The following is a 22,906-nucleotide window of genomic DNA, read 5'->3' as shown; positions in this document are numbered from 1 at the left end:
GCAAGACAGCCCTATCCTTAGTGCCTGGTTTTCTCAAAAACCAAACAAGAATAGCCTCAAAACCACTGTGAGTTGAGGTTGGACTCTATGCACGAAAATATTTACGGAAAAACAGATGAACAAAAGTTTGCACCTTATGATTTGAAGCATTCTGATTTAGAACAAAAGTTGAGGTAGAGAGGGAACTGAGCTGGGAGTGCTAGGCATTAGAGAATGAGCAAATTTCAGATGGTAAATATGTATTTATGATTCCACTGGCTCATGATTCGTATATCAGGAGGGAGGGAAAGCCTGTTATCTTCCTAATGTTGAAATGATACTGGAAATTCCTGCGTGGAGTGAATGCAAAAGAAGTGATCCATAAAGCATCAAACATGTTTGGTGTTATCAGCAACATATTGGGCGACTAATCGGTTAATGAAATAGCACACGTAATCCCAAGTTCTAATTATATCATGTTTGGTTTGCGAGAAGAAAGGGGTAGGAAAAGAATGGAATGAAAACTGGAAAGGATAGCATGACAAAATCAAATGATAAATTTGATTATACTCTTCGATTCTGTTTCATTCCTACTTATCAAACATATAGCGAGTGAAAATAGAAGTTTTAGAAAGTGGTGGTTCATTATGTATATTATGGCAATAGCATTCTGCATGTTTAAATATTTGTACAATAATAATGAGATATTAAATGTAGATCAAGTAAAGATTTTTTAATGAATGTTTTTTTTGTCATGTGATAAATTCTCGACATGCAAAGCAGGAGTATCATGTACCGATGCAAGGTAGTGGAGCTGAGATCTAGGAAATGCGCTCCGTAAAATTATAATACACAAGCATCTAATGTATACATATGGCTCCACAAAACGAACTTCTAGTTGGAAAATGGTTTTTTTTTTTTAAAATGATTTTACCATGTGCTTAATACATAAAAATAGAATAAAATCAAATAATACAGAATTAAATTTATCACTTAATTTCTTGACATTTTTCACATAAATTTTCATTCCATTCAAATCTTGTGTGCATGTGCATTTGGTTTAACACAAGACCTAGAGCAACAAATATTTTTAAAAAAATTAGGAAAGCATAATGGTTATTTAAATGTATGATCTTCACAACTATATAAAGATGCCAAGTTCCACTCTCAACAATAAAACGTAATGTCCCCTTTTAATTTAAAGAAACGTAGCAGGGTATTACAATCAAACTCACCCTAGGGTTTCCTTGATTTTGCTTTGGTACTCTAGATCTTGACCATGTCTTACCTCCACCGTCTTCAAACAATCACAAAAACTCACTTTAACCCCTTTTCTTTGCTTCACCAGAATCTATGGAAAAATCTAATAAAAAGAAAGATGTGGGTAGAGAGGACAATTCCTACATACAAAATAAAACAGCTATCCTACTCCCCATAAAAGTAGGTACAAACACAAAAACCCAAAAAAAAACTTTCCAGACATTAAAACCATTCTTGGTGCCGTGTCCAAAACTGTGCTGCCTACTGGCGCTTGAGGACCATCCAAAAGTCGACTTGGAAGCCTCAGGGGATCCTTTGCCCCGCAAGTAAAACAATGCAATCCATGCATCAGGATCACGGCTCATCATCAATAATCTCACGTCTAACCTTCTTGCTTCTTTTCTTGGGTTTTAGCTCCTTGTTTTCACTCTTCTTTTTGGGTTTCTTTTTCCTTTTAGTAGCTAACATTTCTTCCTCAGCTCCATCCAGCATCTCATTCACATCATGTGCTTCATTTGGCGCTGGATCCGCCAGACTGTCAGCAGCTTCTACTTGTAAAGCATAGGAAAATAGATTAGATTAATTAGATTCTTCTAAAATGTCAAAAAAAAAAAAAAAAAAAGGGTTACACGATATTTTAAGATTCTGAACCTAAGAAAGAGGGAAACAACTGAAAAATCAGAGAGAGGAACAACTATACACACAAAGAAGGTACCATCGAACTAAGCTGCACACACAATAACACCCTGAGCTAACTCCACACACATACGGCAAACATGTAAAAAATAAGACATTTGAACACATGTAGACACAGTCACAGATGCGCAAATCCTAACATTATACAATATTATATGATAAGGACACAGTAATTATAAAAAATTCACTGAGATCTGAATTGTAAGTGTGCAGGGTACCATCCAAGTGTAAGACTGTTAAAACACTACCTTGACCCCTTGAAGAGAAGAATTACAAAGCTTATATAAGGCACTTGCAAGCTTAACCCCAGTAACAATTAATCTCAACCATCGAAGATAAACCATACATAACTCATCAAATAAATTAAAGACTTAAAAAGTCTCAAAATAACTTAAATTAAATATTTGAAACACTCCTGAAATACGATCCAAAAAAACAAAGAATCTCAAAAATGAACACTGAATAATGCTACTACAGCACTGTAAATAGCAATGTGCTACCATGCTGTGAACAGTAATTGAAGTGCCACTACATTGCATATGTTTAGCAGACCACCCAATGCCAAAGAGAAAAAGAAGAAATGCTCTAATTTCAGAAACATCCAATCACCCACACCATTCCACCTTTGAAAAAATACTATTGTTGCATATTGTCTAAGCAGCTCTCATTTTCTGTTCCAGTGTAACCTAGTCAACCGTCCATTGTGCAAGTGATCACCAGTAAGGCTGCAAATGAGCTGAGCTGCTCATGCTACTCAGCACTTGACTCAATGCTCACTCAAACTCGTTTATTAAGTTAAACAAGCTGAGCTTAAGCTCAAATTTCGAGCTCATCAACTAAACGAACCAAGCTCAAGTTGGTTCATACTCAGCTAGTTAGGCTCTTAAATCAGCTTGTTTAACAGGCCGTGAGCTGGCTCGTTTATCAACTCATTTACTAGTGCGTTAGTGACTCGTGAACAAACTCGATATTAATCTCACTAAATATTGGATTTTAAATTTTTTAATTTAAAATATATTTTTTCTCAAATTATATTTAATTGTCAATTAATTTAATTAGCTTAGTGGCTTAGTTCGTTTATTATTTTGAAAAAGGCTTCAATCGAGTCAAGTTTGAGCTCGAGCTCGAGCTTGGCTCATTTATTAATACGAACTATACTTTAGTCAAGTCAAGCTCGAGCCGAGCTCGAGTTATACATATGTTAAACAAGCTGAGCTCAAACTAAAAACTTTAAGCTCGAGCTCACCACAGCTCAGTTTGCCTCGGCTCAGCCTATTGCAGCCTTGATTCAACAGGAGCCCGTTTGCAGCCTTGATTCACAAGGAATGTGTGCCTTGCTTTTATAAAAGCACAAACAAGGACACCAACATATGTGTTAAGAGACAAGAGGAAATTAAAATAAGGAGAAAAAAATATTAGAACAGATAAGCAGGGAAACTAACCTTTGTCAGAAAAATTCGAATCGAAAACAACATTTGTCAGATGCTGCTTTAAGAAAACCTGCATCCAACAAATTTAGGCAATTACGACGATATGAGATACAGAAATACAACATTGAATCCACTATTTTTTCCCTCAAATAAATAACTTTATTAAAAGGAAAGAGAAAGCTACAAAGAAAACAATATGTTCTAACTTTTTAGGTGAAAATAAAGTAAATACTTTCAATCTCTCCGCAAATCAGTCAATGAGATTCTTTAAAAGATCTTGAATCAGAGTACCAAAGAGAAACAACAAAAACATTCCTACTCCACAGAAGATCAGGAGATCGTGCAAGATCGTCAAAATTCTGTGCATGTTGCTCCATTTCAAAATCAAGCATCCCAAGACTGATGTGCTCCCTCAAATAACATTATGTATAGTCACCATCTACCAAAAATTCTATTCAACGTATCTTTTGGCTAAAACAGAACTTTTTAAAGTGTCAATCTGGGTGTCTCTGCTTATAGCTCTCCTTCATTTGTTGCCTCTTTATACAGCTAATCCCAAGCTCCAGCAAGTTGTTGTCCACTTTGGCACAGCAGACCTATTGAAATGTCAATCTGGGTGTCTCTGCTTATAGCTCTCCTTCATTTGTTGCCTCTTTATACAGCTAATCCCAAGCTCCAGCAAGTTGTTGTTCACTTTGGCACAGCAGACCTCATAACTTTGCACCATAAAAGCCGCCTGACAATGTTGAAGCTTAAACCATCCTTGTGTGGCAAGTATCTCCCTAATACACGCTAAATGTGTGGGACTGTGACACAAGCCTAGAGGCAGGGCACAGGAGGGGGTTGAGTTAGATGACAGAATCTCAACTTTAATCTTCGTTCAACTTGTATCCTTCAAATATTCACATTCAGCAAAACGTATCTTGTAACTTAAGAGGTAGAGTATTGAAGATGAGATTAAACTTGATACCAAGAAATTGATAGCACTAGTAGATTTGTTATCTTGGATCAATTATGCAAGCAGAAGGAGAAATCGAAGAGGATGTAATACATAGAGTTAAAGCAAGACGAGTTAAATGGAGGAGTTCATCGAGCATGTTATGCAAACATATAATATCCTTAAAAATTAAAAGGGAAGTTTTAGAGGATGGCTACAAAGCCAGCCATGCTTTATGGATTAGAGTGTTGGGCAACTAATAAACAACGTTTACAAAAAGTAGAAGTTACCGAAATGTGAACATTAAGGTGGATAAGTGCTATAACATTAAAAGATACATTGAGGAACAAAAATTTTTACAATAAACTAGGCATAGCACCATTTAAAAACAAGATAAGGGAAGGGCAACTTAGATGCTTTGGGCATTTGAAAAAAGTAGACCAAGCAGGAAACCTGTGAAAAGGAGTGAGTTAGTTATTGTTTCCGGTATAAAAAAAAGTAGTACACCTAAAATAACAGTGAGAAAAGGGCAAAAAAACTCTTAAGCTAGTGGAGGAAAATGCAATTGATCGGGTGGATTGATGGAAAAGGATTCATGTAGCCAACCCCACCTAGTGGGACTTAAGGCTTCTTCTTCTTCTTCTTCTTGTAGCAAAACATATCTTGTAGCTGCCCCAATGACTAGGATAAGCCTTCATTTTTCTGAATTAAGTTATATTGTTACTAAACATTGTCAATATGAGTTATGCATGCATAATTGGATTTTAAAAGATGAAAAAATCAGTGCTGCAAAACAAGTAGCTAGCAAATACGCATTCCTCAAACATGATAAGGCCCAAAAAATGTGTCCCCAAGTTCATATCTCTTTTGTTGGTTGGTCCATGCTGCATTTAAGAGGGTGAGTCAGCAGACATCAAATGTTCAGGAAATAATAATTAATTTTTAACAACACTCTGAAATTATTCATAACAATGTCTAATTAAGTACCGCGGAAAGAAGTTGCCGTGTCTTCACATCCCAGAAGCGTGCATAACTATCAAAACCTGGAGAATAAATTTTCTTAATCTCAGTGACAGTAAGAAAGAAATTGACCCCCCAAAAAATTATACAAATTTCAAGAAAAGATATACAAGCTCAAAAATGATTAGACCCAGATATGTGTGAAATATTAACCTCAAGCCAGCTCAAGCTCATGCTCTCAAATTCTTTAAACAAAAATATTCAATACATTTTTTTTTTTTTTTGGGGGGGGGGGAGAGGGGGGAGAGGAGGTGTACTCAAAAGAGCAATAGTGGGTTAGAATTAGAAACATATATAAATTATATGACTAATGCGTTAGAAATGCATGTGTTTCAATACGTCCATTAGTGAGTTAACACAACAAAACAAGTACCAAAAATTATACTACAAAATGGGGCAAACATCAGTGACCTAATTTACATATAAGACCAAGAATTACTCACCACATGAGGCAATCACTGGGAGTTCCGGATGCCTGGCTATGGATCTGATGCTTCCAGAACACTTTCCCAAAAAGCATCCCAACAATTTCCCTGTAATACCCCCAAAATTGGGGAAAATTTAATCAAAGGTAGCAACAGAAATATGCCAACAACAATATCTAGCCATAAGTAGCATTAATGATCTCGTACTCCACCAATTTAACAACTAATAGCCATTCCTATTAAAACCTGCAGTAAAATGATTACGTTCCCACATTGAAGAATGCTCACTTTCTTATCTATTTATTTTTCAAAATTAAATTACTCATCAAAAGATAAGATTGATGGATGGATGTATCAATATGTCTTGCAAGCATGAGATATTTCTCTTGCTTTTGGCATTGCGGGCACCAGTGGGAGGCCCGCACAACATATATTGTTGTGAGGGCTTGCAGCCACATGGATAGTTCAATGTGCTCATCAACGCCTGACCCTAGCCTAACCCTAAGATGGGGATCACCCAAGGGCACATTAGCACTATTCAAATCGGAGTTTGAAACCAAACTTCTTCTCAGGAGGATAATGGGGTGATTCAGGTGAGATCCAATGTAGATCCAACTTTTTAGCATGTCTCTTAAGAGAATTTCCCTAATACTAGTAAGCCACTTGTTGTGGATATACCGAGAACTACTTTGACAGTACCTTGCACACAAGTTCCATGAGTCTACTCTTGTTTAACTCTGTATTACTTCAGGCATCTGCTGCCTTTGCAGATCAAGTTAATCACCCACAAATCTAAAGAACATATACATTAGGGTCACGATTTCCAATTTTTAGAGTTAAACTAAACATACTATCCACGCAAGCATGTGCATGTGTTATTCCTCATGGAAGCTTAGCCCATACCAACACCAAACAAATGAAAATCCCACACAGAAAGTAAAGAGTCTTCAACAATAAAGGTTTTCACAATAAATAGTGATGCATACGGTAGGAGGAAAAACTGAGCTAACGAATGGGAAGGTGCAAATAAATTACTCACTTACCACACCCATACTGGAATAGGGATGTACACATTCAACTGGAATAAGGCAGGCACAGGACAACTGATATATTTAATTCATTAGATAAAACGAAGAAAATTTAGTATTAGCTGATCATCAACTTCGTTGCAAGAACAAAGATAAAGATTGCCTATAGAGTGCAAATCAAGCTCTCTAACTAAACAATGTCAATCTAAACAAAGGTTCAACACAAATTGGTATTAGTATGAAATTCCCTAACTAAAGCTTCCCATTGCATAAGAACGAACTTTCAATCATATGTTACAGTAGGTTCAATAAAGGTACAACACTTAAATAAAAGTATAAAACATTAAAACTATACAAACTTTAAATTTACATACTGATTGCCAAAAGTAGTTGGGCTTCAGATTGAGCCAGGGCCAGCCCCATTCAGCCTAGACTAACTTCAGGCCTAAAACGTTACAGTTCCAACTTACCAAATAAGTCACAGCTTAATCACTCTAGCATTGGGTGAAGGGGGGGTCCATCCAACATAATTGTAAACCCCATTTGAAAATCAAAAATGCAATTTGGATAATACATTTGGAAGAAGTATCTTCTGATGCTTATTTCATTTCACCAAAAAAAAAAGAAAAAACAAAGAAAATATCAGTGACTCATGGTTAAATTGCAAAAAACTATATCTATCCACTAGTGTTGCAGAGTACAAATGATGCTTTTTCATACCAAGGCAAGCTTAAGTCAAAAGGTTCCCACTAACCTAGAGTCTAGGCAGGCTCAGATCTACAGACTAAAAACATAGAGAATTTCATTTTTTATTTTTTTGGCAGATAACATCTATACAGTATCACACACACCTGTCCGTATGTCAAACGAAGCAAGATCACCAACACCATTTCCTACATATATAGTATGGCCATCAAGATCTTCAGCAACTGCTTTGATAGGAGACTCACGGAAATCAAATGATATAACAGGCCTTCTCTGGGCAGAAATATCATAAAGCCGAACCTGCCACAACCAGAATATAAATCACAAGATGGCACAGGAATCCTTGATATTAAAATTTTAAAATTAATTAATTAATTTATAAAAACAAAAACAAAAAACAAGAAAACTGGTGAGAACTGGTTCAGGTACTATGGCAACTCGACAGAACCAGCCTTGGAGAGTATGTTCTGATGTGTTACCAAGGCCTACAAGGGCTGGTTCCAATATATGAGAATCTGTCTTTACACATTCAATTCCAGGCTTTGAGGGGTCAACCCACCCAAAATCGACCTTATAACTGACCCGCCAAGGCCACTTCTAGAATCAAATTTGGAGGAACTGATTTGGCAAATTACCATCTTACTTAAGGTTTGAACCAAGACTTTTTTTTGGGTATAAAACTCTCTCTCTCTTTGTGAGTGTGTGTTAGGTCTCATTGAGGATCTCTCTCTCTCTCTCTCTCTCTCTCTCTCTGTCTCTCTCTCTGAGTGTGTGTTAGGTCTCATTGAGGATGACGGTGCATTGTCTTTTTAATTATTCTTCTCTTCACAATGCACTCATCAACTCGTTCTTTCTTTTAACCATCTACTGCACGAGCTGGGAAGGGGTTCGTTCTCTTTACAGAGATTTCCTATTTTTCTAGGGATCTCGACAAGAGAGAGGTTAACGAGATCTCGTTCTCAATCATTATGATCCCTTCAATAGGGGTGATGAGAGAGAGTCTGAGAAGGAGATTCATCGGGACTTGTTTCTTCTAAATCATTTTTACTTCACCTTTCAAAAACTCCTTCCCACAGTCATTTTCCTTGAAGTCACATCATTTGGAAGGAAGAGGTTCCCAATAAGATTTGGATTTTCATCTGGACCATGATTCTCAATAGGATTAAAATAAATGATTGTCGCAGGCTAGAAAACCATATAGGGCTCTCATTCTTGATATGTGATTGATGTGTCGTGAGTCTAGTGAAATGACCTTTTTCTTCATTGTCCGGTGGCAAACCATCTACAAAGGATTTTTTTTTCTTGTTTTGGCGAAGCTCAGGTGACGCCTTGGGTTGTGGGCGACTTCTTGCTACTGAGGTATTAGGGCTTTGGAAAGAGCAAAAAGGGAAGAGCATTATAGAACTGTGCGCTTTTTGCCATTCTATGGAACCTTTGGATTCAGAATAATATGAGAGTTTCCAAGGACAGTAAAACTTCTTGTTTGTGATGGGATGGCATAGTGCTTTTGGCTTCTATTTTGTTTGAAACTTCAAAGATTAACTTTAATTCATTCAGTATCAAAACTTGCTGATTGGCAAATTGAGGCTTGGAATCTGAGGCAGAGATGCCTATGGAGATTTTTGCCAAGAAAAACCTCATGCAACCAAAAAAAAGAAAATCATACCCTTGGAGGGGTTGCCGAGTCGAAGAAATTAACTGCCCTTATTAAACTTGATTTCTCTGCATTTTTGAAAGAAGTTTTTGCAGATCTTTTAATGACAAAGAAAACAAATATGTAGTTTTCCTTTTGGGTAGAAATAGAAGTTGTATTGAGGGGAAAAAGAAGTCCTCAAACATAAGAACAGAAAAAAGAAAAAACCAAAACGTTCGATTCTGATCGAAGGAAAGAACTTGTTGGACAAAGTGGGGGAGAATGTTTATTTGTTTGTTCTCAAATACAATCAAAATTGCAACAGTTGGGTGACATTTCCTGCAAGTTTTGCTAAATGGTTTCTGGTGGGTTGTTGATCATTGGTCACTTGGGAAGAGATTCTCATAGCATTTGATTTGGTAGCAAGTGGTATTGTTTAGTGGGCAAGTTTTTGGAGTTAGGGTTGGAGTGGAAAGGGAAGAAGTATCTGGCAGTGTTTGTCCAAGTGGCTTCCTCCACTTTACATACAAGGCTCATTATGTGGGGCTCCCTTTTTACCACATGATACTTTGATTTGGCTAACCTGAACCACTGGAGTGGATTCTGCTATATAGGCTCCTTTTCTTTGGCTTTTCTAATCAAATTTCCATTTATCTGAAAGGACCAGCTCTTAGCCTTTTTTCTAACTGTTAATTACCACTTACCTAAAAGTTTAAGCTATTAGGTTGTGGGCCAACAGTATTACACTTTAACACTTCCCTGCAAATGCAGCTTGACAGCACGTGGAGAGATAAACAAATGATAAATAACACCCATTATAAGAAATGCAAGAATTTTTAAGCATCACATAATAAATGCAAGCACCATAGAGCGCACAACCTCCTAGTAACCGGCTCTGATACCATATTAGATTACGACTTTACCTAAATGTAATAGTCTTGGGGCCAACTCCAATGAGGTATTGTCCACTTTGGCCCACTAGCCTCACAGGTTTGTCCTATAAAAGACTTCTCACTTGGTTGGAACCCAAACCCTCCTTTTAAGCCCAAGATCTCCCTAGTACATATCTGATATGGGACAATGACAGACTCTCTCGTCCAATCTCTGACGTCCTCGTCAGCATTATTTCCCTAGTACACATCCGATTTGAGACCGTGACAGGCTCTTTCATCTGATTTATGACGTTTTCATCAACATGATCTCCCTCGTACACATCCAATATAAGACTGGGACAAACTCTCTCATTCGATCTTTGACGTCCTTATCAAAGTGGCTTACACCTCTGTGTAGGATTCACTCACATCATGGTATCCCCAGGGCAGATCCATTCACATGATAGTACCTCCAGGGCGGATGCACTCACGTGATTGTACTCCCAAGGTGGCTTTGATATCAAATGTGACAATCCTGGGCCCAACTCTGGTGAGATATTGTCCACTTTGGCCCACTGGCCTCACAAATGTGTCCTGTAAAATATGTCTCACTTAATTGGAACCCAAACCCTCCTTATAAGCCCAAGATTTCCCTAATATACATCCAATGTGGGACCGAAGCTGTTAGGTTGTGAGCCGACAATATCAAGCTTTAACACTAGCTACCCTAGCACAGCTTCTCCAATGCTAATTAATTGCCTCATTAGTAAGGTATCAACAAATATTGGGCACATTAGAAAACATATGTTGACATTGAAGCTGCAATAATACTTAATGCTCATTATAGGTGTCAACAGAAAAGCTGCCTAAGTCCTACATTACAATTCAGGGCATTCATTCCAGTAGAAGAAGAATTTTTCTTTGGCAATTACCTGATGGCTGTTGGTACCAGCCACAAATTTACGGTGATCATCTTTATTTAGGAATGTTGCAGACGTAAACCAAGTTGGAGTGAATATACCGAGGCTATTTTTAGGAGGCTGCACAAGGTAAATACAATGAATTAAATGCAAGGACCTGCAACTTGGGGGAATTAAAATTTTGGTTTATTTTGTCAACATATAATGGGGAGACAGAAGGCTCACTGATTTTGCAGTCCAGATTTTAGAACCTTGCTCAAGATCCCACACATTAACCTCAACACTTTTCCTGAGTAGGAAACAGAGAAGTCATTATAACTTGAATCATCAAATGAAAAGTAAGGAAGATAAATTCACCTATGTGCTTATATTGGAAATTAAGCATATGGAGAGCCTCACCCTCCAAATAAGGCATAACTTTCGCTTGCATCCACTTTAGAACAAAAAATATTACCACCACTACAAACATTCCATGTTTTCAAAGACTCAGTACTTAAAGAATCCCTGGTTGACTTGCGAACTTCAATGGACCTCATGCTTGCAATTCCCTTTGTTGTACATGTAAGCAATGTGCATGACCTAATAACAGACAGAGGGAGAAAAGGTAAATCATACTTCTGATTCTAAGTGCATTCTAAATGCATCATTGCAGCAGAATGAGATAATATACTAATTCAAAAACCTAGACGGAACTTAGCAGTGTTTTGTCAGAAGGGAAGAGGAAGGAAAGAAAGGTAGAAGAATGGAAAGGTTCTTGATCTAATGACTAAGTATGGAACCTCCATCTTTGTTATGTATTACAGCCATTAGAAGAGAAAACTTTCCATCCTTACTACCAAACATAAGTATAAGATTACTTGTAAGTTGTAACTAACAATGGATTCATGATATATAAAGACGCTGCCCCATGTAAACAAGATGCATAAACATATAACAGATAATAAATTGGTATGCATACATTATGCAGCATCATATAAACTAGGCTCAAAAAATATCAAGTAGCCTTAACCATGAATCATTTGTGAGAATTAAAAAAAAAAATTGATAGAAAAAGAAATTTATTAATAAAGGAACGTGTTCAAGGAGGATGAGGATCCCAAAATAATAAATAAAAATAAGTAGAAAAGAAAAAACTAGTATAATACCGAAAAATAAATAAATTAAGCAAATGAAATCGATTAATCAAGTCAGATGTCTGAAAAAGCCATACTGCCAAAACACCCTGCAGAGAAAATCCGCATGGAAGCGAAATAAACAATCATGTCCCATATCAAATTGAGAGATGAAATTTGATTTCTAAAAAATCCAAAAATTCTCCCTAGCCAAAGGACTCATAAAACAGCAAAAACTTCACTCCACCACAAAATCCATGCATACTTTTACCTTCTCAAAAGCCATAAAGCCAATTTAGAAATAAAAAATAAACAAAGAATGAGGACAAATCCAACAATCACCTCACAAACCAGGAAGTTTGTTCCATAAGCACCAAGTTACAGGGCAGGGCAGTGAAGGAATGTATAACCGCTAATGTAACACATAACACATACTCCAGGAGGAAAAAGAGCCATGTGTAGTGTTCTAATCTGGAGCATATTGTTGACGTCAACTCTATTAGGAATGGCCATCCACACAAATGTGTTTACCTTTTAAGGAATTTTAGCTTTCTACACTTGATTAGCAAGAAGAGGTGAATAAGAAGTTTCCGTTTAGATGAGAATAAAAAGTTTTGTAAGGAAAAAACCCGACAAGCATCCAAACACCAACTCCTAACGTCCCCATGGTGAGAATATCAATAGAAATCCAACAAATTCAGGAGTGAGGAATGCCCCTCCATCACACTGTGATCCAAATTCCTACAAAATTGAAAATCCTGAGAAACAAAAGTACTATCAATAAACAGAAAAGAAAGAATAGGTACCTCACAATACATAGTAAGATGAAAAATAGCTAAGACAAGTAAGATGAAAAATAGCTAAGACAAGTAAGATGAAAAATAACTAAGACAGCCCAAAAACAGACTTCCCTGAGTCAAGAGTCCTTCCAAAACCAAACCCTAAGAGCTTCTGTCTCGTTATATTTTGTACTAGGAAAGAATAAATTATTTACCTATGTAACGAACTTCCAACGGCTTTAGTGTGAAACTCTAGCTACAATGCTAGGACCCCACCCATCCTCTTGCACACCAAATTTACTATTAATAACCCTAGGCTTGAAAGAATGAGTTTCCAAAAGAAAACAAGAAAGTACCTACAAAAGAGCTCTCAACTCACACGATGATCCCTCTTCTCATCCACCCGTCTCCCATAATCCTCTCAAGTCTATTAGCAAACCCTGCTGGATCATAAACAAGGATATAAGATACAGAGGAATCAGAGAAAGCAGTGGGGGAATCTAAGAAAGATACACTTGGATTGAAGCAATGAGACCTCCTAAAGAGAAGACCACACCCTTCTGCCCATCAAGATGTTACACACTTTCGCAATTGCTGGACCCCAAAATCTCTCAATATGAGAATTCCCACCTAACGGAATTACTAAATAAGTCAAATGTACTGCAAGATTCCACAACCCACAAAAGTGGCATTGCCAGAAGACCTAGCCGTCCTCTCTAGACTCAATTAAGACAACCTAGATCACGCTTAAGTCTTAAGCCCTGAAACTAACTTAAAAACCTGTAAGATAGTGATAATACCACAAAAAGATGTCGAGTCATCAGATAAGAAAAGAATAATTTCATTGACAAACTGCAAATGAGAGAGTCATCCCATCCCTGCCCACAGAAATACCCTGCATAAAACCCCCACGATGCCCTCTCAGTCATCCTACTCAATACATCAGCAAACAAAATAAAAAGCAAGGGAGATAAAAGGATCCCCTTGCCTGAAAACCCTAGATGCTAAAGCCAAGTTTTCTGGTTCTCTATTAATAATCACAAAAGACAACCTTTAATCCTGCCTTGCCACTTAGACCTAAAGCGAAGCTATCTAAGACCCTATCCAAAAAAGCCAATTAACCCTGTCATTTGCCATCTCAAAATCCAGCTTAAAGATTAAGCTCTGCTCTTCCTCCTAACATCCCCACAACCTCATTAGCCACAAGGATAGCATCTAGGGTATATCTAATTGCTACCACACCCAAAACACCAGTTACACCACAAAGGCCACCTAGGAACTGGAAACGGGACCCCCTATCACATCCTTAATCTTATCAGCCAGCACCTTAGCAATGATTTTATAAACACTCATAGCCAAACTGCTACAATGGAAGTCGCTAACCCTAACAGAGCAATCTTTCTCGGGACTTAAGTGATAAAGTTGAATTCATACTCTTGGGAATCACCCCATTAGCATGAAACTCCTCAAACACCTTCATGAAGTCAACCTTAACTACTTGCTGCCAGACAGACCTAGGCACTTATGACTTACCAAACAAACAACAATAAATGAACCAAGAACCTCTTGTTAAAAACTTGTCCTGGGAGTAAAAGCCTTTGATTCGAAATATGGATCAGCTTTTTTAACATGTAAGTCATGAAAAGCCAACAAAATCAATAACGGTATACATATAAGTCACATCCAATCTATCAAAAAGAAAATTCTAAAATTTCAATCACCACTAATCAGAGCGCAAGAGCTCCTTTTGCCAAATGCTTCCCCATTATTTCCCTCCACACTACTCCAAAAAATGGTGAAAGGGATCAGGACCATATTTTTTCCTAGTTGTACAAAAATTGAAGCCCAGACAACTTCATAATTCTTCCTCAAAAGAGCGAGCTGATTTTCACAAATCCTGTCCAAGAACAGTGCATTTAGTTATTATTTACTGATTCTGCCTCAATTTTGCAAACAAAGCACCAATTCACCATAATCTCCCCCTCCCCCCCTCCCAAGCTTCTCCAAGTTATCAATAGTTAAAGAATTTGCTCATGGCTGCCTCTAAAGCCTTCAAAGAAAAATCTTAGTTAGATCATCCATCATTTAATTATCTTCAATTGGACAAGATATTTCACATAAAGATTTCTTTTTGGAGGAAACTTAAGAACTAGGCCATCCTGACCCATTGTCAATAAGAAGAGATTTAGAAACTAGCCACCGCATTGCTGTCCACAAAATACACGTAATCTGCACACTGATCTCACTTTATCCTACTACAATTCCACCACCCCACTCAATCTCTCTCTCTCACTCTCTCTCTAGGAAACCCCAACATTACAAAAAGATGATCAGTTTTTCTCTTAAATCACAACTAGATGTTTGTAGTAGGTTTTTCCTTCATCGCATGTCATTGAAGCAATCAATGTGATTAGATATTTGATAATACACAACAAATACCACTTAAGCAAATAAAATTAACTGCTACGGTATGGTCCTGGATAACCATGATTCAGCTCCAATTAAATCAAACAAAAGAAGCAAGCAGTGGCTAAGGCAAAGAACACCTAGAAGCTAGGTATTCTTTTGCAAGCAAGCGTGCCTATATGATCACATTCTGCAAACCAGTGGGTGCATGCATGAAAATGCACACTTGCTAAGTTGCTATATGGGTGAAACATAAAAAACTCTTGACACAACTTGAATATTCCATAATGTTGCATAGCTGTGTATGTAGTTTAAGCCACCACCATGAAGTGCCAATATTTTACTGCATTATATTTTATTTTATTTGTTTTTTTGGACTGCTTGTATCTTTTTTCATGTTAAAGAAAAGGGTGAATTGGCCTTCAGAAAAGCAAGTTCAGTACTCGACTCACATTAACAACTCTTGAGTCTTGACCATAACTACTATGATCCATAATTCAAGAGTTAAGCTAGCTTGACAAATGAATTCAATTTAAAATTTCATCATCCCTTTGTTGACCATCATAACAAAGGGTACAAACCCCATGAACCATTTAGTTGAGACTTTACGACCTCAGTGCAAGAAGCCGGAAAAAAATAGCCTCATCCTGGTTCATGCCTTGGAAATTTTCCCATCTTCCCCTACCTAAGGTCCCTTAGGGTGCCATGGAGTTTCTGGGAACAAGGACAGCCTACTCATTGTCAGTTTAGGAAAAAAAAAAAAAGAGACTATGTTTGGGAAGAAAGAGAAAACCAGAAAAAAAAAAAAAAAAAGCACATCTATTAAATGTGACTGACAGTCATTACTATAATTGAAAACATTGCCATCTCAGTCAATCTTTTCTCAAGAGTGGTGCAGATGGGGTTAAAATGGTAAATTAAACAAGGAATGAGAAAAGGTATCAACTTTCACTAAATGAAATTTGGAAACTTTTCATCATTTTTCCATGCAGCAAATGTTACACAAGTGGTTTCTTTTTAGAACATTTTCAGGAAATACCATCAAGTAGCAACAGAGCTTTATGTCAAAGTTCTGAACATTACTGAAGCACATCTATTAAATGTGACTGACAGTCATTACTATAATTGAAAACATTGCCATCTCAGTCAATCTTTTCTCAAGAGTGGTGCAGATGGGGTTAAAATGGAAAAATGAAACAAGGAATGAGAAAAGGTATCAACTTTCACCAAATGAAATTTGGAAACTTTTCATCATTTTTCCATGCAGCAAATGTTACACAAGTGGTTTCTTTTTAGAACATTTTCAGGAAATACCATCAAGTAGCAACAGAGCTTTATGTCAAAGTTCTGAACATTACTGTCATCAAATATGCAGAGATACCAGCATACAGAATACCAATCAATAAGGTTGGTATTGATGTCATCAAACAAAAAAATATTTTAGTCATCATCTAATTCAGAGAACTTTAAAAAAAAAAAATCCTTAAGGAATAAAAGTCAAATATGAGTAGCATAACATGTTCAGAAAACTTATCAATAAGTATGGTGGAATTCATATGTTGTATTAATATTAACAGTAGTGTCACAAGACTCGATACAATAAATAGCAGTCATCACTTGGTACTTACAGAAGCCCAAAAAAGTAAATACAAGACTCACCTGGATGATAGGTCCAATTTCTGTTTTCTGAATAGATGCAGTCCACTTATAGCGTCATCTTCAAGTTGAACACCAGCATCACCAGCACTGGAAATTGAGGTGCGGAGGTCACCATTAAGAGGACTAAGCAGCTCAATCTGCAAATGCATTATGCATATAAACATACAAAAGGAGCTTAAGTAAACCTATAACTTCAAGAAAAAATTTAGAAGGAAAAAACATTCTAGATATAGTCCCCAGAAAAGGCTCACCGTACCACTTTTTCTTGCAACAGCTAATAACTGCCAAGAAAAAAAAAAGATTAAAGATTTTGAACTATGTGGTCCCCATTCTTTTCTTTTTGGGGGCAGGAGGTCAGAAGAAATGCAGAGAATAAAACACATGAAGAAAGAAATATCCTTGACTAAGAACAAGCGAAAAAAAAGGAAGGGGAAAAGGCACCCCAAAGAAAGGAAGAATATGACATTAAAAGAGGCACTCAACCCCTGAAAATTCTTTTAATTGCAATGCCAGATTTCTGGGATGAAGTGGCAATGCCTACAGTGGGCCAATTCAAGGACCCAACTTAAGATAAAATTCCTTCTAAGAACAATGACTCCTTCAATCGTTGGAGTGCTTCCGCATAAACTCCTCTTTTCATGATCTTGTTAATAATATTGCAGTCACTGTATTTACCCAACTCCCCCCCCCCCCCAATCCCCCGAGGGAAAACAATTCAATAGATAGGTTAGCAATTTTCACTTAGCTATGCTTAGCTTAAACTGCTAAGTAAAAATGTATCATTAGAATCCCTCACCATACATTGGTCAAATTCCTGGGAAGAATCATCAATTTTTTAATGGTATAAAATTGATGTTATGATCAATTTAAAAATTCAATTTTTTATGTTTTTTTTATAGTAAAATAAGAATTTCATTAATATAATAATAAGACACAGCTAGGAGAATTTAATGTTAATGTTACTACACTTAAAAAAATATAATGAGGTATTATCTCTAAATTGATGTTATGATCAATTGTATAACTATATAAAAGCATTTGACATTAAATATTGTAAACCTAAAAAATGTCTAGTAAATGTTCAAGACTAGGAAAATGACAAGTTAACAACTAGCTCATACATTATAACCCTTATGTCACAAAGAGATTTGAGTGCTCAATTGTTGCATCCAAGATCAAGCTCATAATAGAAGAAGGAATACGTGCTTACATATTTTTAACACAATTCAATCAATAAACAACCACACAACATGGACATCTAATTTATACATAAAGGCAGCAAAAAGATAACAGAAGCCAAACCATCAAGCTAGATCATTAGCAATTAACATTAGTGTCAACATCAATGACATTATTGACTTCTTCAGCATCATTAAGATCATCCAATCATCAAATCATCATCAATATCATCATTATTCTCATCAAATGCATGGTGTATTAAAAATCTGCTACATCTACAAACTAAATTTTGAAGTTTGAGCCGTCATCAATCCAGGAATAAAAAAGAAACTTTTTGAGTTCATAATTTATTAATATTAGATAAACCAATTCACTTCTAAGTTGTCCTTTCATGTAGAAGTCGAACAGGAAAAAGATCTAACCTACAAGCAATTTAATACAATCTTTAAGATACAAGCAATTAACTTTAGTGTCAATATTAAACACATTATTGACTTCTTCAGCATCATTAAGATCATCCAATCATCAAATCATCATCAATATCATCATTATTCTCATCAAATGCGTGGTGTGTTAAAAATCTGCTTACAACTTCAAACTAAATTTTGAAGTTTAAGCTGTTATCCATCCAGAAAAAAAATAAATAAATAAATAAATTTTGAGTTCATAATTTATTAATATTAGATAAACTAATTCACTTCTAAATTGTCCTTCCATGTAGAAGTTGAACAAGAAAAAGACCTAACCTACAAGCAATTTAGTACAATTTTTAAATACAAGACACCGTAGGATCTTATGATCCTACCAGAATCCTATTGATTCAACCAATCCTACTATAATCCCTACTCCAATATTACCAATTTTCAAACCTACATAGGACCAGGATCATTCTAGTCTCAATCACAATATAGTCCTACTCCGTTCTTACCAATTTGCGATCCTGCATAGAACCAAGATCATTTTGGTTTTGATCACAATATTATGTTGTATGATAGTAACTGAAGACTTTAAAATTTTAGTACTATCATACTACCATAAAAATACAAAATAGAAAAAAAAAAAAAAAGATAAGGTAGAACTAATTGCCTCCCACTAATCAAAGCCCACAACACTCAGATTATATTGAACCAAACTCATTAAGATCATGTTTGTGAGTCCTAATCCTAATACTGACTATAACTAGCAACCAATATCAAAATATAATGGTAGCACACACAAGCAACACAAGCAAGACTCTATCTCTGAAACTAGTATGCAATACCCAATTCCACATTTTTAACTTCAAGAAGACAAAAGCCACATACAGGGTCAGATTTACGGTCATCGATAGAAGCAGCAAGCACACATTTTGAGGAGCTTGGTTCACCCCACCTATCAACCACTTTAGGAATCCCTCCTTGCTTATCATGAGCTTCAATTACTGTATGGTGAAAAAAAATTTTCAAGACACCAAGATTGTAGCGGTACAAATACAAAATTGTGATTAAAAAACTTGATTTGAATTGATTTTGTATTGTATTGTATTATGAGGACTTAAACCACCTTTAATGAAGCCAAGCACATCGAAGGTTAGAGCACGGATGGGAGGGCAACCAGGGCACTCCACCTTGGTGGTGCGCGGCATCTTCCTCTAAGCTGAAGAAACTACCAGCAACAGCAGCACGGTAGTAGCGTTAGCTTCTTCCTCTTCTTTCCTTTTCTCCTAATGACCTGACAAAGTGGATCAGATCATATAATCCATAGCAGGTTAGATAGATTGAATAAGCAAACTACAATTCAATTCGACTCTATCAAATAACCTAGGATAGCGTTCAGGAAAATGAATTTCAAGACGTGAATTTGACCGTGTGGGATGTGGATTTGAAGAAAACTCAATACAATTTTATACTTTGTTTTGTCACATCCACTAAAATCCAGTTCTAAATTCAAATTTGATGCTCCCAAAAGGAGGGTAGGAAGTGCCGATACTGGCACCAGACATGAACGACACCACAACAACATGATAATTTTTTTAAGATTAGAATATGACGCGACAGAGATGCATAAATTAATTTTTTAAATATACATATATAGACATGGTTTTTCTTTTAAAATCAAAAATATTGAGGTAATGTTAATTTAAAATGAAATTATAGCATCATTCATGCACATTCTACACATAAACACGCAGAAATTACAATTTTACATTCATTAGCTAATTTCAGATTAATGATCCAGATTGCAAAAGAAAACAACACCACGCATTGAGGCAGAGAGCCGAGAGGCTTTGTTCTGTTGAATATGACTGATGGTGCGTGATAGGTCGTCAATGAATTAGAGAGAGAGAGAGAGAGAGAGAGAGAGAGAGAGAGAGAGAGAGAGAAAGGGAGAGGAGCTGATGTATGATAGGGAAGTAAGAGCGACCGAAGGAACGAGGGAGGGAGAAAGAGAAGCTCCACATACCTCGAACTGAAGAAGAAATCTTCCTCCGGGACTGGCTACGGCTGCCCTTCTGCTCTGTCGCTGCTCCGGCGGTGCAGAGCGGCAAGGACTAGGGCAAAAGTCTTCCGTCTTGCGCCTCACTTGCAACTTGTCTGACCTGGCTAGGATACCTTTTTATTTGATTCTGATAGCATGTTTGCATATCAAAACAATAGAAACTAGCCATTACCCATTAGCCAACATAAGTCGGAGCTATAGCCTATACCCAAAGGGTATTTTCCCACATGAATGATATGGGTTCTACATACGACTCAGGATCAATAGTGATTACATTACTATATACGCAACTACACAAGATCACCTAATCTCACCACGATTACATTATCACATGCAAAACTACGCTACAACGACCTAAGCCTACAATGAATCCATTGCTTCATACGATGTAGCATATAGCTCACACCACTTCGGTAATCAACCGGAATTAGACTGATGATATTTCACACCCTCGGATATAGAGTCGGACACTCTTGCCTACGGTAGTTAATCGATCCATGGCACAGTGTACGGTAATTAGCCGCCACATAATTGTTTCGGCGTACAGTAATTAGCCGCCCCTAGCTGATTTCACAAGACCTGAAATCATTTTTTAACTCACGTCCCTATACATTTCAACGTACGGTAACTAACTGCCACATAACTATTTTACAAATACCTGGAACAAATACATACATCCGTACATACCATACTTATTTGGTTTACGGCAAATCATATAAATTATAATTTCAAGTATACAGTTTATGCAAATATGGATTACGGTCACCTCAATAATACAGTTTCAACGTAACAAACATTATTCCAATCAAAGTAGAGATGATACCCGAAATCCCCAATTTTTCCGAAAAACTGTAACCCAAAAATCCCGCATTTTTACCCGATAGATTTCCCCAAATAAGTAGCCAAAACATACATGTGATCATAGCCTATAGGCTTACCGATCCTGATTTCAAAAATAGACTGATATAAACATAATCCTCCTACCTTAACCCGAAATCCAAGTACGAATTCTACGGTCCTCAAAACTACGAACCGAGACTCCAAAACCTATAAACCACAATACAGTACATGCTTACAATCCATACTACTACACATATACTGAATCAGAAATGAAAACTGAGTCTTACCTCGATTTTAGCCTAAAACTCGAAATTTTCCAAAACGAGATTCCAATCCACTAGAAACGTAGAGAATCCTTCACTGATCCTCGCAGTAACTTTGGATTTGCGATATAGGTGACAAACGATGAAGCAATCGAGGCGAGAGAGAAAGAACTTCAAATCCTAGAGAGAGAGAGAGAGAGAGAGAGAGAGAGAGGAAAACCATAACTTAACTAAGAAGCAACCAAAAATATCCTTATAAAGACCTTTGACCCGAGAGGCTTCGTCGACGAATTGGTGTCTTTGTCAACAAAGTCTTCAGTAATTTCGCCAATGAGACAGCGATTTCATCGACGAACCCTGATATTTAAATTTTCCAAACCCCTCGTCTTTTCCTCGTCGACGAACCTCTGAATTTCGTCGACGAAAAGCCTTCTACCGTCGTCGACGAAGTCTATGCAAATTCCATTTTTACCCCTCTTTTACATAATAAACCCATATATCACGGTTCGGGTTCTTACAACCTCCCCTCCTTACAAAAATTTCGTCCTCGAAATTTGCAATCTCTCTTACATCCACATTCATACTACTACATACATACCTACTATGAGGTGAAATGGTGACTATCTATACACAGTCCCTTTACGATACATACATACTCACTCTAAAGAATACGGCGGCCATTTATACACAACCCCGTTACGATACATACATACATGCTCTAGAGACTATGGCGGTCATTTATACGCATCACCGTTACGATACATACATACATGCTCTAGAGAATATGACGGCCATTTATACGCAGTCCCATTACGATACATACATACATTTCCTCACTTATGACGGAGGAATATCGTGGTCGCATACATACACGGTCTTGGGAGCTTACAATACTACCAGACTCTCCTAGAGACTAACCACACAAAACTAATATGATAACAAAGGTTTACATACATACATACATACTCATACCACCTTGCTATCCAACTACTACTTAGAATAACTGTGGATACTTCCGGCGTATTTCCGTTTCCAGATCCCAAGAAGCTTCCTCAACCTCGTGGTTTCTCCATAATACCTTCACCAATGGTATTTCCTTGGCACGAAACTTCTAAACTTTACGATCCAGAACCTGAATAGGTATCTCGTTATACGCTAAAGTACCCCTAATTTCCAACTCATCATAACTAATAACATGTGAAGGATCCAACACGTACCTCCTCAACATGGATACGTGAAACACATCGTGGACCCTCGAGAGTGCTGGGGGTAGTGCAACTCTATA

General features: G+C 36.9%; 1 protein-coding gene across 3 annotated transcripts; it reads right to left on the bottom strand.

Moving 5' to 3' along the window:
• Positions 1-1,153: 1,153 nt before the first annotated feature.
• Positions 1,154-20,673, bottom strand: LOC131159456 (uncharacterized). 3 transcript variants are annotated; one of them, XR_009137803.1, is made up of 14 exons: positions 20,483-20,673; positions 19,583-19,750; positions 19,345-19,460; positions 17,113-17,142; positions 16,862-16,998; positions 11,305-11,484; positions 11,131-11,194; positions 10,918-11,025; positions 7,627-7,780; positions 5,766-5,855; positions 5,290-5,345; positions 3,378-3,435; positions 3,182-3,268; positions 1,648-1,787 (listed from the first exon to the last, which is right to left on the bottom strand). XR_009137803.1 is itself a non-coding variant. In XM_058114384.1 (13 exons), the coding sequence occupies exons 2-13, from the start codon at positions 19,662-19,664 to the stop codon at positions 1,594-1,596; spliced, it is 1,269 nt and encodes a 422-aa protein (XP_057970367.1). In that variant the 5' UTR covers positions 19,665-19,750; positions 20,483-20,673; the 3' UTR covers positions 1,154-1,593. The 3 variants fall into 3 exon arrangements, 2 of the variants coding, with proteins under 2 accessions (XP_057970367.1, XP_057970368.1); XM_058114384.1 differs by lacking the exon at positions 3,182-3,268 and having other exon boundaries at positions 1,154-1,787; XM_058114385.1 differs by lacking the exons at positions 3,182-3,268; positions 17,113-17,142; positions 19,583-19,750; positions 20,483-20,673 and having other exon boundaries at positions 1,154-1,787; positions 19,302-19,442.
• Between the last annotated feature and the right edge of the window lie 2,233 nt (positions 20,674-22,906).

This window comes from Malania oleifera, chromosome 7 (genome assembly GCF_029873635.1).
Source record: "Malania oleifera isolate guangnan ecotype guangnan chromosome 7, ASM2987363v1, whole genome shotgun sequence".
Taxonomy (NCBI): domain Eukaryota; kingdom Viridiplantae; phylum Streptophyta; class Magnoliopsida; order Santalales; family Ximeniaceae; genus Malania; species Malania oleifera.
This window is presented reverse-complemented; position numbering and strand designations above follow the sequence as displayed.

Bases quoted from the DNA above. Each gene is read 5' to 3' on its own strand.
- LOC131159456 (XM_058114384.1), bottom strand. From the start codon at position 19,664: ATGCCGCGCACCACCAAGGTGGAGTGCCCTGGTTGCCCTCCCATCCGT. The intron at 16,999-17,112 runs GTGAGCCTTTTC...ATGCATTTGCAG, and splicing joins TTGCAAGAAAAAGTGGTACG to ATTGAGCTGCTTAGTCCTCT. The intron at 3,436-5,289 runs GTACTTAATTAG...TGTTGGATGCAG, and splicing joins CACGGCAACTTCTTTCCGCG to GTTTTCTTAAAGCAGCATCT.